Genomic DNA, 15912 nt, shown 5'->3' with positions numbered 1-15912 from the left:
AAGCTGTGACCAGTTGCTAGCTGGACAGTGTTTCATCCGACACATTGGTGTGGCTGGCCTGACGTCACACCTACCGAAACACCGGGTCAATAAAAACAGCTTACCTACCGAAACACCTACAGTGCGAGCAGTGTGACACAGTGTAAAATAAAAAGAAGTGTCAATAAAAACAGTGTGGCTACCGAAACACCTACAGTGTCAATAAAAACAGCTGGTCACACCTACCGAAACACCTACAGTGTCAATAAAAACAGTCGTGTTAAAATAAAAACAGCTGGACGGAGGACGCACGAAACACCTACAGTGTAAAATAAAAACAGCGACCTCACACCTCGAAACACCTACTCAATAAAAACAGCCGAGTCCGTAAAAACAGTGGAGATGTAAAATAAAAACAGCGATGGGTCAAGACTGTAACTACAGTGTAAAATAAAAACAATTGGATATCACGTAAAAAGGTGTAATAAAAATACAAGACATTTTCCTGTTAGAAACACCTACAGTGTAAAATAAAAACAGCTTTCGTCAATGAACTATCAAGTGTCAGTGTAAAATAAAAACATAAAAACAGCTGGACGTAATGACGTCACACCTACCGAAACACCTACAGTGTAAAAAAATAAAAACAGAAACACCTACAGTGTAAAATAAAAACACGTAATGACGACGAAACACCTACAGTGTAAAATAAAAACAGCTGGACGTAATGACGTCACACCTACCGAAACACCTACAGTGTAAAATAAAAATGTGGCAGTGAAGTGTTTCCATTACCCATTTAGGCAAATTGCGCATGAATAAATTGACGACAGCCTATATACCCTCCCACCTATCTGTGTCATGTCTCAGGTAGCCTTGAAACCCAGCATTGATAGAATGCAATAATCGGCTAATCCTAATCCTTGTCCTGCAAAGAAACATCATTTTTTATAGTTGAACAAAATCATTTTCAAGCTGTAGGTATTTAGGATTAAATGTGGAGTAGAGCTTTTCAGTTGCATAATAACATTCCGTGCCCCGCATACCTTCAAAATGATTCAGCAATCATCATTTATTTGAAAAACAGTTTACCATCGTTTGTTGCAATAGAGGAAGATAGACATAAGACAAATCCACCCCAGCCGAACGGATACAAATGTTGAAATTTAGAACGGTAATCCGATACAGAGCCTTCAGAAAGTATTCACACCCATTGACTTATTCCACATGTTGTTGTGTTACAGACTGATAGGTGATGAGCATCGCCTGGTTTGCATTCAGGCCAAAGTTGTACATCTTTGTCTCATCAGACCACAGAATCTTTTGCCTTATGATCTGTCTTTCACGTGTGCCTTTTTCTCAGGAGTAGCATCCGTCTGGCCACTCTCCGATAAAGCCCAGATTGGTGAAGTGCTGTAGAGACTGTTGTCCTTCTGGCAGGTTCTCCCAATCTCAGGCAGGGAACTCTGTAGTTTTGTCAGTGGTCATTGGGCTCTTGGTCACCTCCCTGACTAAGATCCTTCTAGGCAGGTTGCTCAGTTTGATGGGACGGCCAGCTCTATGTAGAGTCTGGATAGTTTCATATTTGTTCCATTTACCAATGATGGAGACCACTGTGCTCTTGGAAACACTCTAGAAATAGTTTTATACCCTTCCTCACATATATGCCTCGTCACAATTCTATCTCAGAGATCTGCAGACAGTTCCTTGGACTTCATTGTGTAGTTTCTTGCACATAAACTGTGGGACCTTATATAGACAGGTGTGTTTCTTTCTAAATCATGTCCAAACAATTGAATTGGCCACAGGTGGACTCCAATCAAGTTGTAGTGACATCACAAGGATGATCAAAGGAAATTGGAGGCACCGAGTTCAATTTGGAGTGTCATAGCAAAGAGGTGTGAATTCCTATGTAAATGAGTTAGTTCTGTATTTCACTTTCACTACACACACAAAAAAATCTAAAAACTTGTTTTCGCTTTGTGAAAATGGGGTATTGTGTGTAGATGATTGAATTTTGTATTTATTTACAATTGAAGTCGGAAGATTACATACACTTTAGCAAAATACATTTAAACTCAGATTTTCACAATTCCTGACAATTAGTCCTAGTAAACATTCCCTGTCTTAGGTCAGTTAGGATCACCACTTTATTTTAAGAATGTGAAATGTCAGAATAATAGTAGAGAATGATTTATTTCAGCTTTTATTTCTTTCATCACATTCCCAGTGGGTCAGAAGTTTACATGCGACCAAATACTAACTGAGTCTATTGCCTTTAAATGGTTTAACTTAGGTCAAACGTTTCAGGTAGCCTTCCACAAGCTTCCCACAATAAGTTGGGTGAATTTTGGCCCATTCCTCCTGACAGAGCTGGTGTCGGGTTTGTAGGTCTCCTTGCTCACACACTTTTTCAGTTCTGCCCACAAATGTTCTATAGGTTTGAGGTCAGGGCTTTGTGATGGCCACTCCAATACCTTGACTTTGTTGTCCTTAAGCCATTTTGACACAACTTTGGAAGTATGCTTGGGGTCATTGTCCATTTGGAAGACCCATTTGTGACCAGTGGCTTCTTCCTTGCTGAGCGGCCTTTCAGGTTATGTCGATATAGGACTCGTTTTTATTGTGGATATAGACTTTGTACCGGTTTCCTCCAGCATCTTCACAAGGTTCATTGCTGTTGTTCTGGTATTGATTTGTACTTTCCGCACCAAAGTACATTCATCTCTAGGAGACAGAACACGTCTCCTTCCTGAGCGGTATGACGGCTGCGTGGTCCCATGGTGTTAATACTTGCTTACAGATGAACGTGGTACCTTCAGGTGTTTGAAAACTGCTCCCAAGGATGAACCAGACTTGTGGAGGTCTACAATTTTTTTTCTAAGGTCTTGGCAGATTTTCGATTTTCCCAAGATATCAAGCAAAGAGGCATTGAGTTTGAATGTAGGCCTTGAAATACATCCACAGGTACACCTCCAATTTCCTCAAATTATGTCAATTAGCCTATCAGAAGCTTCTAAAGCCATATAATTTTCTGGAATTTTTCAAGCAGTTTAAAGGCACAGTCAACTTAGTGTACAGTATGTAAACTTCTGACCCACTGGAATTGTAACACAGTGAATTATAATTTAAATAATCTGTCTGTAAACAATTGTTGGAAAAATTACTTGTGTAATGCACAAAGTAGATGTTCTAACCGACTTTCCAAAACTAGTTTAACAATACATTTGTGGAGTGGTTGAAAAAACAATTTTGAATGACTCCAAAATAAGTGTGTGAACGTCCGCACTTCAACTGTATATATTTTGTATTCAGGCTATAACACAACATGTGTAATAAATCATTGGTTATGAATACTTCCTGAAGACACTGTATCTGTCATTTCCATTACACGTCCCAATAAACCCGGGTCAATGGAAACCTGCCTACAGATAGAAACTAATCTACGGAAAACTGGACGTGTAACATTACGGCTAACATCAAAACAACTATCTCCCTAGAACTGTTAGCTGTGTAGAATATCATAAAGGGGAATATGTTTAATTCATTCTTCAGTTTGGTGTTATGCGGAGCAATATTCTGTTATCTCTGTGCTGAAAATAAAATCAATACAAAAATGATTATTACAGATAATAACTTTACAAAACAACCCCATGATAGATTCTAACACATTTGATCTTCCAAAAGAGCTCTCTCCTATACAGTCATTCTTTCACAGGAGGATTCAATGTACTTGGCCTAAGACCTAAAAAAAAAAAAACTAAAAACGAAGTAATGTAATTGAGAGGAAAGTACTTTTGGAAGGGTTTGTAAGATCTTCAGAAAAGACCAATACACTAGACATCAGTCAATCTTCACCACTCAACGGTAACAGAAGACTGCAAAATGATTTTAACTGTAGGTTATGGACCTACAGCCTCAGAATAGTCATAGCCAAGGCCTGTTGTTCAATTTAAAACATGAATATGAATTATATAACAGTTCAGTCCATTTACAGTGCATTGAGCATATTCAGACCCTTTGACGTTTTCTTCATTTCTTCGTTACAGCCTTATCCTAAAATGGATTAAATAAAAATGTAAAATCCTCAATCTATACACAATACCCCATAATGACAAAGTGAAAACAGGTTTTTATACATTTGTGCAAATGTATTACAAATAAAACCAGATATACCTTATATAAGTATTCAGACCCTTTGCTATGAGACTTGAAATTGAGCTCAGGTGCATCCTGTTTCCATTGATCATCCTTGAGATGTTTTTACTTGATTGGAGTCCACCTATGGTAAATTAAATTGATTGGACATGATTTGGAAAGGCACATCTGTCTATATAAGGTCCCACAGTTGACAGTGCATGTCAGAGCAAAGACCAAACCATGAGGTTGAAGAAATTGTCTGTAGTTCCGAGTCAGGGTTGTGTCGAGGCACAGATCTGGGGAAGGGTACCACAAAATGTTTGCAGCATTGAAGGTCCCCAAAAACACAGTGGCAATCCATCATTCTTAAATGGAAGAAGTTCTGAACCACCAAGTCCCTCCCTAGAGCTGGCCGCCTGGCCAAACTGAGCAATTTGGAGAGAAAGGCCTTGTTCAGGGAGGTGACCAAGAACCTGATGGTCATTCTGACAGTTCCAGAGTTCCTCTGTGTAGATGGGATAACCTACCAGAACTATCTCTGCAGCACTCTACCAATCAGGCCTTTATAGTTGAGTGGCCCGATGGAAGCCACTCCTCAGTAAAAGGCACATGACAGCCCGCTTGGAGTTTGCCAAAAGGCACCTAAAGGACTATGACCATGAGAAACAAGATACTCTGGTCTGATGAAACCAAGATTAAACTCTTTGGCCTGAATGCCAAGCGTCACGTCTGGAGGAAAACCTGCAACATCCCTATGGTGAAGCATGGTGGTGGCAGCATCATTCTGTGGGGATGTTTTTCAGCGGCAGGGACTGGGAGACTAGTCAGGATCGAGGGAAAGATGAACGGCGCAAAGTACAGAGATATCCTTGATGAAACCTGCTCTGATGAGTCCGAATGTGATATTTTTGGTTCCAACCGCTGTCTTTGTGAGATGCAGAGTAGGTGAACGGATGATCTCCACATGTGTGGTTCCCACCCTGAAGCACGGAGGAAGAGGGGTGATGGTGCTTTGCTGGTGACACTGTCAGTGATTTATTTGGATTTCAAGGCACACTTAACCAGCATGGCTACTACTGCATTCTGCAGTGATACGCCATCCAATCTGGTTTGCGCTTAGTGGGACTATAATTTGTTTTTCAACAAGACAATGATCCAACACACCTCTGGGCTGGGTAAGGGCTATTTGACCAAGAAGGAAAGTGCTGCATCAGATGACCTGGCCTCCACAATCACCCAACCTCAACCCAATTGAGATGGTTTGGGATGAGTTGGAGTGAAGGAAAAGCAGCTAAGTGCTAAGCATATGTTGGAACTCCTTCAAGACTGTCTGGAAAACATTCCAGGTGAAGCTGGTTGAGAGGATGCCAAGAGTGTGCAAAGCTGTCATCAAAGCAAAGGGTGGCTACTTTGAAGAATCTCAAATATAAAATAGATTTTGATTTGTTTTTGGTTACTACATGATTCCATGTGTTATTTCATGGTTTTGATGTCTTCACTATTATTCTACAATGTAGAAATAGTGAAAATAAAGAAAAACCCTTGAATGAGTAGATGTGTCCAAACCTTTGACTGGTACTGTATGTAAATGTGGTATTTCAGATTTTTATTTGTAATACATTTGCACACATTTCTAAAAAGCTGTTTTTGCTTTGTCATTATAGGGTATTGTGTGTAGATTGAGGGGAAAAAACAATTGATTATATCTTAAAACAAGGCTGTAACAGTAACAAAATGTGGGAAAAGTCAAGAAGGTCTGAATACTTTCCTAAGGCACCGTAGAGAACTTTTGATCGACAAAGATATTCATCAGTGAAGTTTAGAGAGACTGCAATATATGAAAGTACAGTAATTCAGCTTTGAAAGGCTGAGGATGAGGCTGCTACGAAAGTCCCTGAGGGAAAGAGACAGCATAGCTACATGTGGTCCGAGGTGTGAAATCTTATGTGCAGAACATAGGACATTAATACAATAACTCGAAATTGAAAGGACACGGAATTTTCTAGCGACTCGTTGTCACTGTACAGCAGATATGTATCGGCTCTTCTGAAGTACAGATGCATTTGGTAAATGTAAATTGAAGCTGAAATAAGGCTGGAGTGGCCATATAAACCTCCAAACATAAGCTCATGCTACGAGTCATTTTCTCAACAGATGGACCAAGGCGACAGTGATTGACATACCATAGAGACTTAGGAGCCTAAGGAAACAACACTTCATTTTGAAATGGATGAGACCAGGGCTCAGGGGAAACGATTCTTACAGATCTGTGGAGATTTGTTTATTGCATATATTCTTGTCTACATTTCATAAAAATATACATATATTGTGCTTATTGGCATTTTTCTTCTTCACAAATAATAAAAAGAAGAGAGTAGTGGTAAAAACACTGAACACATAAAAACAAACTTGTGACTTGTCAAGTCTTGTTGAAAAGAATAATAATATATTGTTAACGCATAGGCTACATGAAGTTAGAAAGGCAGCACAACTTTCACAGAATGTCAGCATAAATATAATCATCACATCTAATCTGTTCAGATGAAACACATTGGCATGATAACAGCAGAGTACAAAACCTGTCACAAAAAGGTAAACATTGGGGCTTTAAACGGTGTTTTTCAGAGTGTTGAAATACGTATACAAATGGAACGTTAGTATGACCTGTTGGAATGTTGACCTACGTTGGCTTTATGGCTGGTTTTTCTATCTATTTTCAGTCAAACTTCATGTCTTCTTTAAGCTGTGCCTGCTTTCTTTGCACAAAGTAACATTCCATGGAAAATCTTCATAAATATCAGTTTATAAAGAAAGCTGCAATCGTCTTTCACAGTGCTAAATTTGGTGGTTCTTTTATAAGATACCCCACGCTATGTGCTATGAACCTTCCACTAGGTTTGACCCTGCTTTTCTTATCACAATCGCACTTAGTGTGTATGCTCGGCTTCACGCTAGCTGTTTTCTAGGTTGGCTGCTAGTCACGCAGCTTGGGAAGGGTTGGCTGCTAGTCACGCAGCTTGGGAAGGGTTGGCTGTTTTTTGGTTGAGGTATTGACGGAAGACTGTTGTGGTGATGCTTTGCAACCACAGTACTGCATAGAGATGGGGGTCGATTGTACTGTCAAGTAAGGCATAGAGTTAAAAAGAGGGCCCACCACTATCTTTGCTATAATCGCCTCTATACCCCTGTTAAAACGCACTTCCGTGTGAGCCCTCTATCCAACTCTATAATGAAAAGCTTGTAGATGAATACATGCATGTAACCAGTGTGAATCCCTGATGGTGGGCACTATGTGTTACTGTTGCGGTGGTCGGAGATGGAGTGAGGGTGGGCCCCGTTGACAGCAGGAGAGGCTTGGCGGTTCAGAGAACGGCCATAGTCCAGGGTGCAGTCTGGAGAGGCCAGGTGTTTGTGTGGAGCTAAGGACCACAGGGAGAAAGGGAGGAGTTACAACACTGAGCACAACCTATTAAGAGTCATGTTTTACATTTTTTGTTGAAAAAAAAAAAAAAAGGAACATGTTTTAGGGCCTTTTATCACAATGCTTCTTCACAGAGCTTCTTCACATTGAGACATCTGAGTGATATAGCAGGCGCGCTTACAATCAGCACAGTCGGCTGAAGTAGGTAAAACAACCACACATCACAATCATTGCACTCTTCGAGAGGAGACGAGTGGTGAACATTGCGGCTGTGTACTCACACGTGGGGTCAGTGAGCATGGAGCTGGTGAGGAGAGAGCTAGGGCCTCTTATGGAGGAGGAGAGAGCAGTCAATCGAATGCTCTGCGTTGTAGCGTCCAACCTGTTATCCTGGAAGAGGGTACAGTCTTGAGTACACACACTGCAAACTGGCATAACATCCAACCTTATGTGAAATGTATTCCAAGCAGTGCTCTTTCAGTCTTTGTCCTGGGTGAGCCAACAGGGCGACCGGGGTTTTGTTCCAGTCCAGCACGACGGATTAAACTAAGCAACTCGTCTTCGAGCTTTTGATTAGTTGATCAGGTGGTAAAATGCTGGGCTGCAAAAAAGCTCCGGTCTGTGTTCATCCTGTGGGTCCCCAGGACCAGCGTTAAATGAGAACGGACACTATCAGCATTCTGTACTGAAACAGATTGCCCCTAACTGCAATCAAAGTGAAAGCTAAGTAGATGAAGACTTTTCTTTATTCTACTTTCTTTAAATGAACTCCTGGTGGGTGCCGTGCTATTAGGCACTAATGCAATCAGCACTTATGGATCAACACGGGAGTCGTTTGGCGTCGCAGCAGAGTCGTCTGACAGATTAATGCACTTTAAGAAGTGGCTTCGATGTGGCTGCTGTGTTTGTGTGTGTGTGTGTGTGTGTGTGTGTGTGTGTGTGTGTGTGTGTGTGTGTGTGTGTGTGTGACTGTGTGTGTGTGCTGTGCGGGCGGAATAGACACACTGATGGCAATCTGCTGTCAACAATGCAATGATGTTTCTCTGTTGGCCGCTTGAGAAGATAAATATGATGATTAGGACTGATTGGAAGTTACTACCCTCCGTCTCACTCTGTCAGTTATGTTTGCCAACATTGGCTTGGAATATTCATATTCAATGCAAATACCAGTTGTGGACCAACGATACACCAGTGTACTCAGAAGGTGTCATAGGCTGGATGGCTCTGGGAGTAAGAGTACAAAGTACTCTTGAAATTGCAGAGTGGCAAAGTCTCGTTTTGGGCTTCTAGGTATCATAAAGCTGATATTTGATGTAACATATACATAGAGTGCACTGTGGGTAATGTAGTCAAGTACCCTGCACTCCTGTATCTGTCGTTTGGACTCATCCAGCTGGTGCTGCAGGACTCCAACGATCTCTTTGTATTTAATGTAACGTTGTTCCACCACCTCCTTCTGCCGCTGAGACTCCTATATACATAAACAACATGGAGATAGTCAATCACTACACAAACCAGGCACGAAATGGAACTCATCACAAAACCGGTTTGGAGTTGAAGTTGCACAGATCTAGGATCAGGTTAGAGAGACACCTAGGTTGGTGTCATTAAGATTCAGAAGAGATCAAACACATAGAGAGACCCAGGCCGCAGGTCTCCCTTCTAGACAATTAGATGCCGTTTGAGTCGTCGAACTTGGTGGAAAAGTTTGATTTCACCTCATTTTAACATTCAGTCATAAACAAAAAAACACTTTTTTTCCCCTCATCTCAAGAGGTTAAATAAAAGAATGACTATAATAAGTGCCGAATAAGTCCTGATAGGGTTGATGACTACATTTTAAAATCAGCCATGGAAGCTTGTTGTGTGCAACAGGGAGGCGGCAATTGAATGTAAGCTTCACAATGAAATGTAAATTGCTAAAACAAAATTCTAGCGTGTCTATCTATGGGTAACAGGGTTGACGTGTTATGCTTGACCCGCTCAGTTTCTCACCACAAAACAGGAGAAAATGGCCAAAAAGAATAGAACCAGTTCACCTGCTTTTACACTATGATTTCACTATGAGGTGTTCAATGTCTCTTTTTGGGAGAGAAAAAAATACTTCAAGAGGAATAGTTTCACCATATTAAAATGAGAGTTCAGTTCACGTAACAGGGTTAACCTCGAAGGGATTACATCGGGATTTTGGCAATGAAGCCCTTTATCTACTTCCCTAGAGTCAGATGAACTCATGGACACCATTTGTATGTCTCTGTGTCCAGTGTGAAGGATAATGGTATCCACAAGTTCATCTGAATCTGGGTAAGAAGATAAAGGGCTTCAAAATCCTGATGATTTATTTACCTTAAAATAAATCACAAATAAATAATAATCTTCAGAAATGACTTTTTCAAAGCAAGAAAATAATTAGGGCTTTACAATGGTGGTGGAAAATTGGGAGAAATGTTGGGGTGAAGTTGGTTAAAATCTTCTTAGAAGTCACAGAGGGACATGTCAAAATGCAGAATTTTGTCATTTTAGCGAGTCTTTTCTTCATATGAGATTTATGGAATTTTCCATGTGGTCTATATTAAAGGGCACTTCATTTAATATAACAAACTTTAAAATGCAATATTTGTGCACAATTTCTACTTAAAATATTAAAAGGGATGTAAAAGACCCTCATTTCATGGAACAACCCATATATTCAGTACATCCCAGGTCTCCCCAAAAGGCCCTCATTTCGTGGAACAACCCATATATTCAGTACATCCCAGGTCTCCTCAGTGAGCCTCACCTCCAGGTCTTTGAAGTTGTCCAGGAGACACAGCTTCTCAGGGACTGACTCCAGGTGATCCACCGCCAGCCTGGTGCTCTGAATAGATAAAGGAATACAAGGAGGTTAATAATACTGCACATTAGCTTTACCCACAATACAACACAGCAAGGTGCTGTATCCAACTACTATTCATGTCAATTCAAAAGGCTTTATTGTATTGTCACACAATGTCCTAAAAAAGTAGGCTGCTATAAGTGGGCACGGCAGTAGGCTGCTAAAAGTGGGCACGGCAGTAGGCTGCTAGAAGTGAGCACGGCAGTAGGCTGCTATAAGTGGGCACGGCAGTAGGCTGCTAGAAGTGGGCACGGCAGTAGGCTGCTAGAAGTGGGCACGGCAGTAGGCTGCTAGAAGTGGGCACGGCAGTAGGCTGCTATAAGTGGGCACGGCAGTAGGCTGCTAGAAGTGGGCTTAAATGAACTCGTGATACTAGGAAAGTGCAGTGTGCTGGTATATATTTCCGACACAGTACATGCACTGTGGCTTCAGAAAGGATTCACATCCCTTGACTTTTTCCACACGTTGTTGTGTTACAGCCTGAATTTAACATGGATTAAATTGAGATGTTTCGTCACTGGCCTACACATAATATCCCATAATGTCAAAGTGGAATTATGTTTTTGGGATATTTTTACAAATGAATTAAAAATGAAAAGCTGAAATGTCTTGAGTCAATAAGTATTCAACCCCTTTGTTCTGGCAAGTCTAAATAAGTTCAGGAGTTACTATGTGCTTAACAAGTCACATAATAAGTTGCATGGACTCACTCTGTGTGCAATAATAGTGTTTAACATGATTTTTGAATGACTACCTCATCTCTGTACCCCACACATACAAATACCAGGGAGGCTTTCCAATGCCTCACAAAGGGAACCTACTGGTAGATGGGTAAAAATAAATAGCAGATATTGAATATCCCATGGAGCATGGTGAAGTTTTTAATTACACTTTGGATGGTGTATCAATACACCCAGTCACTACAAAGATACAGGCATCCTCCCTAACTCAGTTGCCAGATGAAGGAAACTGCTCAAAATTTTCCCCATGAGGCCAATGGTGACATTAAAACAGTTTGAGTTTAATGGCAGTGATAGGAGAAAACTGAGGATGGATCAACAACATTGTAGTTACTCCACAATGATAACCTAAATGACAGAGTGAAAAGGAAGCCTGTACAGAATAAATAATATTACAAAACATGCATCATGTTTGTAACAAGGAACTAAAGTAATACTGTAAAACATGTGGCAAAGCAATGAACCTTTTGTCCTGTGTTATGTTTGTGGCAAATCCAAAACATGAATGAGTACGACTCTCCATATTTTCAAACATTGTGGTGGCTGCATCATTTCATGAGTATGCTTGTAATCGTTAAGGACTGGGGAGTTTTTCAAGATAAAAATAAACGGAATGGAGCTAAGCACAGGCAAAATCCTAGAGGAAAACCTGGTTCAGTCTGCTTTCCACCAGACACATGACAAGAATCTAAAACACAAGGCCAAATCTACACTGGAGTTGCTTACCAAGAAGACAATGAATGTTCCTGAGTGGCAGTTTTGACTTAAATCTAATAATATAAATCTATGGTAAGACCTGAAAATGGTTGTCTAGCAATGATCAACAACCAATTTGGACAGAGCTTGCAGAATCTTGAAAAGAATAATAGGCAAAATGTTGCACAATCTAGCTGTGGAAAGCTCTTAAGAGACTTACACAGAAAGACTCTGACAGCTGTAATCGCTGCCAAAGGTGCTTCTACAAAGTTTGACTCAGGGGTGTGAATAGCTACGCATTTCATTTTCCATCAATTTGTTCCAAAAACATGTTTTCATATTGCCATGATTTGGTATTTGTGTGTATATGGGTGATTTAAAAAAAAAATGTAATGAATCCATTTTAAATTCAGGCTGTAACACAACAAAATGTGGAATAAGTCAAGGGGTATGAATTCTTTGAAGGTATATGTCTACAGATAGACAGCATTTGCAAGATGACATTCGAAGTAGCTCCACTGACAATCCGTTATACGAAGACAAAACAAAAAGCAATTGTCATCTAGGGTTGTATTATTATTGCCACATCATATTAGACAGACAGGTCTGTATTGTAATTCCATTCTATTCAGACTGCGGCTTCGTCCCAAATGACACACTATCCCCTATATAGTACACTACTTTTGACATGTAGTACACTATGTAGAGAGTCGGGTGCCATTTGGGACTCGGCCTGTATGTTTTTGTGACATTAAAGAGCCGGGGGGCTGTTGGAGAACATTACACAGACTGCTCCGCTGATCGCCGCGGTAGTAATGTAAACGTGAAACCCCGCTCACTGCCTGATGAAACAGCTACGGTATGCGCACACATGCTGTAGAGTGCATTCGGAAAGTATTCAGACCCCTTGACTTTTTCTACATTTTGTTACGTTACTGCCTTATTCTAAATTGATTAAGTAGTCTTTTCCCCTCATCAATCTACACACAATACCCCGCAATGACAAAGCAAATACTAGTTGAGAAATTTATGCAAATGTATATTTAAAAAAAAAAAGGAAATATTTAATTTACATAAGTATTCAGACCCTTTCCTCAGTACTTTGCTAAAGCACCTTTGGCAGTGATTGCAGCCTGGAGTCGTCTTGGGTATGGCGCTACAAGCTTGGCTGCAAGTGTATTTGGGGAGTTTCTCGCGTTCTTCTCATCAGGGTTTGGCTCTAACATGCACTGTCAATTGTGAGACCTTATATATATATATATATATATATATAGACAGGTGTTTATTTGATTTATTTTACCTTTATTTAACTAGGCAAGTCAGTGAAGAACAAATTATTATTTTCAATGACGGCCTACGAAAAGTGGGTTAACTGCTTATGTAAATAAGGTATTCTGTTTTTTAAAAATACATTTGCAAAAAAAATCTAAAAACCTGTTTTCTGTTTGTCATTATGGGGTATTGTGTGTAGATTGATGAGGAACCATTTTTATTTCATCCGTTTTAGAATAAGGCTAAAATGTTAACAAAATGTGGAAAAGGGGTCTGAATACTTTCCAAATGCACTGTACATACACACACAGGTCGATACCCTGTGCCACAGTGGTGTAGCAGTAAGCAGGAATAATCTGAATGGATGGGCTTCGCAGGGTTTTTTATTAAAGCTAATTGAAGTCGAGGCCGCTGGCCGCGACACACAATTGTGATGGATAGAGAGAGAACACAGATCGCTTCATAGCTTCACAGCCCCACAGCCCATAAATACTCTTAGGTCAATACGGCCTTTCGATATCCCTAACGAATGTGTCTGTCGGTTTGGGTTGTCGTGAGCGGGTGATAAAGGATGTTTGAGTGGGGTGTTTACATTCTCCTGCCTGGGGTCAATGTTTGCTGTTGAGTCAGTGAACCCTAGTCAGTGTCTAATGGTCCTTACATATACCTGATCATGTTAGCTTTATGGGGATTGAATGATGCTCAGCGCTTCTATAAAAACAATCACTAACAATTTACCATCTTCAACTTAGGAGTCAGAGTTCACAAATAACCTTCTCTAGTTTGAGTCCATTAAGCTATCAAGAGGGAAGCCATATATCTGTTAATACGTTTTGTTGGCTATGTTGAAGGTAACACACTCAGTAGAATGGCCTTACTGAAGAGCTCACTGACTTTCAACGTGGCACTGTCATAGGATGCCACCTTTCCAACAAGTCAGTTCATCAAATTTCTGCCTTGCAAGAGCTGTCCCGGTCAACTGTAAGTGCTGTTATTGTGAAGTGGAAAAGTCTAGGAGCAACAACGGCTCAGCTGCGAAGTGGTAGGCCACACAAGTTCACAGAACGGGACCGCCGGGTGCTGAAGTGTAGTGCAACACTTACTAGAGTTCCAAACTGAGTCTGGAAGCAAAGTCAGCATCAAAAAATTGGTTTCCATGGCCGAGCAGTCACACACAGGCCAAAGATTACCATGCGCAATGCCAAGTGTCAGCTGGAGTCGTGTAAACTCGCCGCTATTGGACTCTGGAGTAGTGGAAACGCGTTCTGTGGAGTAATGAATCGCGCTTCACCATCTGGCAGTCCAACGGACGAATCTGCGTTGGCCGACGCCAGGAGAATGCTACCTGCCCCAATGCATAGTGCCAACTGTCAAGTTTGGTGGAAGAGGAATAATGGTCTGGGGCTGTTTTTCATGGTACGTAAAAGGCCACTTAGTTCTCGTGAAGGGAAATCTTAATGCTACAGCATAAAATTACATTTTAAACAATTCTGTGCTTCCAATTTGTGGCAACAGTTTGGGAAAGGTCCTTTTCTGTTTCAGCATGACAATGCCCCATGCATAAAGCGAGGTCCCTACAGAAATGGTTGGTCGAGATCGGTGTGGAAGAATTTGACTGGCCTGCACAGAGCCCTGACCTCAACCCCATCGAACAGCTTTGGGAGGACTTGGAAAGCCGACTACGATCCAGGCCTAATCATCCAACATCAGTGTCTGACCTCAATAATGCCTGTGGCTGAATGAAAGCAAGTCCCCGCAGCAATGTTCCAACATCTAGTGGAAAGCCTTCCCATAAGAGTGGAGGCTGTTATAACAGCATAGGGGGGACCAACTCCATATTAATGCCCACGATTTTGGAATGAGATGTTCGGCGAGCAGCTGTCCACCTACTTTTGGTCATCTAGTGTATAAACAATTAAATCTTACCATCTCCAGATCCAAGATACGATCCTGTGAAGACAAGAACCACAATTACTTATTGTTTAATGACCAAGAGACGTGTATGAGTGACTGAAAGCGTGTCAAAGCTTCAACCACTAAACAGTGAGTCAGCACGGCGTGTGTATTGCCAATAAACAAGCAACAGGGGACGGAACAGAAGAAGCTGTGGAGAACACGCTCCTCTCTCTCCTCCCTCTCATCTGGCTCCTGAGTGATGTTGGTTCTCTAATGATGCATAAGTGATGCGATGCATCTTATCGGCCTGTCACTCATCCATCCCCACACCTGCTAGATTCCCTCCCTCCCTCCTCCCCCCGTCCTGTGACTGCGCTGGCTGTTGGGTGGCAGCAGTGTGTGGTTGAACTCGACTCCTCATTCTTCTTAATTAAAGGCCTGGCTGGGTCAGAGGGGACTGATTAATCATAGCAGGTGCACACACACATACAGACACAGATGGGCCCCAGTACACACACGTACATACACAGATGGGCCCCAGTACACACACACACCACTTTGAGGAGAAAATGGAAAACACACTGTGTGACTGGACAGAACTGCCATGGGGTTTAGGACGTTATAGCTGGATTGGGGATGGTGTGTAGTGATGTTTAATAGAAGAGAGAGGGGAGGCAGTACTAGTACTATAACAGGGTACTCTGTCTGAGGGTGAGTCTGTGTGTTGTGGCCCTGGACAGCAGGCTGCATTGTTCAGACAGAGGAGCAAGGCCAACATGGGTTTCTGGCTCACCTGAAGACTTCTCATCTCATTTTCCTTCCTCCGAGTCTTCTCCAGGAGTTCTTTAAAGAGACAAGCACATGAATAATTACCATGTAATATAATATTCACA

At 41.3% G+C, this 15912-nt stretch overlaps 1 protein-coding gene across 2 annotated transcripts in view; it reads right to left on the bottom strand.

The window, feature by feature from the left end:
* Nucleotides 1–6370: 6370 nt before the first annotated feature.
* The window catches only part of LOC118398510 (centrosomal protein of 128 kDa-like), a 38691-nt gene continuing 29149 nt past the window's right edge, over nucleotides 6371–15912 (bottom strand). For both annotated transcript variants that reach the window (XM_035793904.2, XM_035793905.2), the window contains exons 20-25: nucleotides 15813–15862; nucleotides 15050–15073; nucleotides 10320–10397; nucleotides 8898–9011; nucleotides 7822–7930; nucleotides 6371–7538 (exon numbers count right to left, since the gene is read on the bottom strand). In XM_035793904.2, coding sequence (XP_035649797.1) covers nucleotides 7408–7538; nucleotides 7822–7930; nucleotides 8898–9011; nucleotides 10320–10397; nucleotides 15050–15073; nucleotides 15813–15862 — 506 coding nt within the window. In that variant the 3' untranslated portion in view covers nucleotides 6371–7407. The remainder of the gene's footprint in view (nucleotides 7539–7821; nucleotides 7931–8897; nucleotides 9012–10319; nucleotides 10398–15049; nucleotides 15074–15812; nucleotides 15863–15912) is intronic.

The sequence above is a fragment of the Oncorhynchus keta genome, chromosome 19 (genome assembly GCF_023373465.1).
Source record: "Oncorhynchus keta strain PuntledgeMale-10-30-2019 chromosome 19, Oket_V2, whole genome shotgun sequence".
Classification (NCBI taxonomy): domain Eukaryota; kingdom Metazoa; phylum Chordata; class Actinopteri; order Salmoniformes; family Salmonidae; genus Oncorhynchus; species Oncorhynchus keta.
This window is presented reverse-complemented; position numbering and strand designations above follow the sequence as displayed.